The 1282-nt window shown below is 55.1% G+C and overlaps 1 protein-coding gene across 1 annotated transcript; it reads right to left on the bottom strand.

Annotated features, from left to right (window-relative positions):
- Positions 1 to 10: 10 nt before the first annotated feature.
- On the bottom strand, positions 11 to 595 carry ACA1_102220 (EF hand domain containing protein; the record flags this gene model as incomplete). Its single annotated transcript, XM_004336312.1, has 4 exons — positions 11 to 107; positions 211 to 325; positions 396 to 462; positions 548 to 595. Coding segments are annotated over 4 exons (327 nt in total), but the record flags the coding sequence as incomplete, so codon positions are not given.
- Between the last annotated feature and the right edge of the window lie 687 nt (positions 596 to 1282).

The raw sequence follows: 1282 nt of genomic DNA, 5'->3' as shown, positions 1-1282 counted from the left end.
GCATCGTACAGGGAAATGACGGACTCAACAAGCGGGCGAGCTCCATTCGCTCGTCGGCGAACAGAGTGTGATAGCCTGCGAGGATTTCCTCCAGGTTGAGGTCGCCACTGCGCACGGGAAGGGTGGTAAAATACAACACTGAGGTGAGATGGGTTGGGTGTTTGTGTGGCGTGAGTGAGTGCGGACAAAGAGGAGCGAAGCGGTCTAAACCTGTCGTCTTTGTCGAGAGCAGAGAAGACGAGGTCAACAAGCATCTTGTCAGCGGAGCCAGCGACAGTGGCCGCTCCGCTCTTCTTGAGCTCCTCGAGCAAGGCCTTGAATTCCTCTGCACATATGAGCACCCCGGGGAGTGGTGAGGAAACCAGAGAGGGCAGGCAAACAAGGAGAAGCCGAACCTTTGTTGACCTTGCCGTTGTGTTCAAGGTCGACTTTCTCAAAGAGGGCGATCACCTTTTCTATCTCCTGCACACTCTCAATTTCTACGCACCATGCATTAAACTCCCAGGGCAGAGGACAATGAAGAGGGAGGGAGGGGGGGGGGCGGTACCTGGGAATTGATGATGCAGAAGCACAGCAAGGCCTCTTCTTCTGACATTGCCCATTCCTTGCATGGTGGCTGTGTGTGAGGGTGTTTTGTTGTTGGGAGTGGGACCGGCTTGGGGACGTGGCTGGCAGAGGGGGGGGGGGCGCAGGCAGGCCGGAAGGGGTGGCGTTGAGTTTGCTTGAGGAAAGTAGTGAAGGAAGTGGAGTGGAGAGAACTACTCTCGGGTGACCGTGCCGTGGGCTTGTGATGACTCGAAAACGCATCGGTTTCCGTTTGCTTTTCCGCCCAGCAAACCCAGGCGAAAAGCCCACTTCACCTGATTGGTCATGACATCGGAATGTGCCACACATTCATGTGGTTTTGCCCCCTTATTGTCTGGTTTAGTAGGCGTTTTACAAAGGGGGGCAGCCAAGGTCTCGGACGGGAAGAATGATCGGAATGTGCCACCGTTTCGCTCTTTTTCTCCGAAGTCGCCCACAAAGTACAGAGGTGCTTTATCAGCTGTCTTTTTGTTTTCATCCATGAGCGCCCAACACACCTACATGACTTTCCCCTGTCGACACCAGTGCTGCACACACCTGGTGAACGGCCAGCGCCACAGGTACAAGACAGCACCAGCACGGGATGAGCACGAGCGCACCACCTACCACCACGCCTGCAAGGAAAGTGAGTGTGTGGTGTGCTTGTTGTGGGCAGATCAGCTCATCACACCAAGGAGGAAAGGAATGGGGAATATAC

The sequence above is a fragment of the Acanthamoeba castellanii genome (genome assembly GCF_000313135.1).
Source record: "Acanthamoeba castellanii str. Neff unplaced genomic scaffold scf7180000084651, whole genome shotgun sequence".
In the NCBI taxonomy this organism is placed as follows: Eukaryota; Discosea; order Longamoebia; family Acanthamoebidae; genus Acanthamoeba; species Acanthamoeba castellanii.
This window is presented reverse-complemented; position numbering and strand designations above follow the sequence as displayed.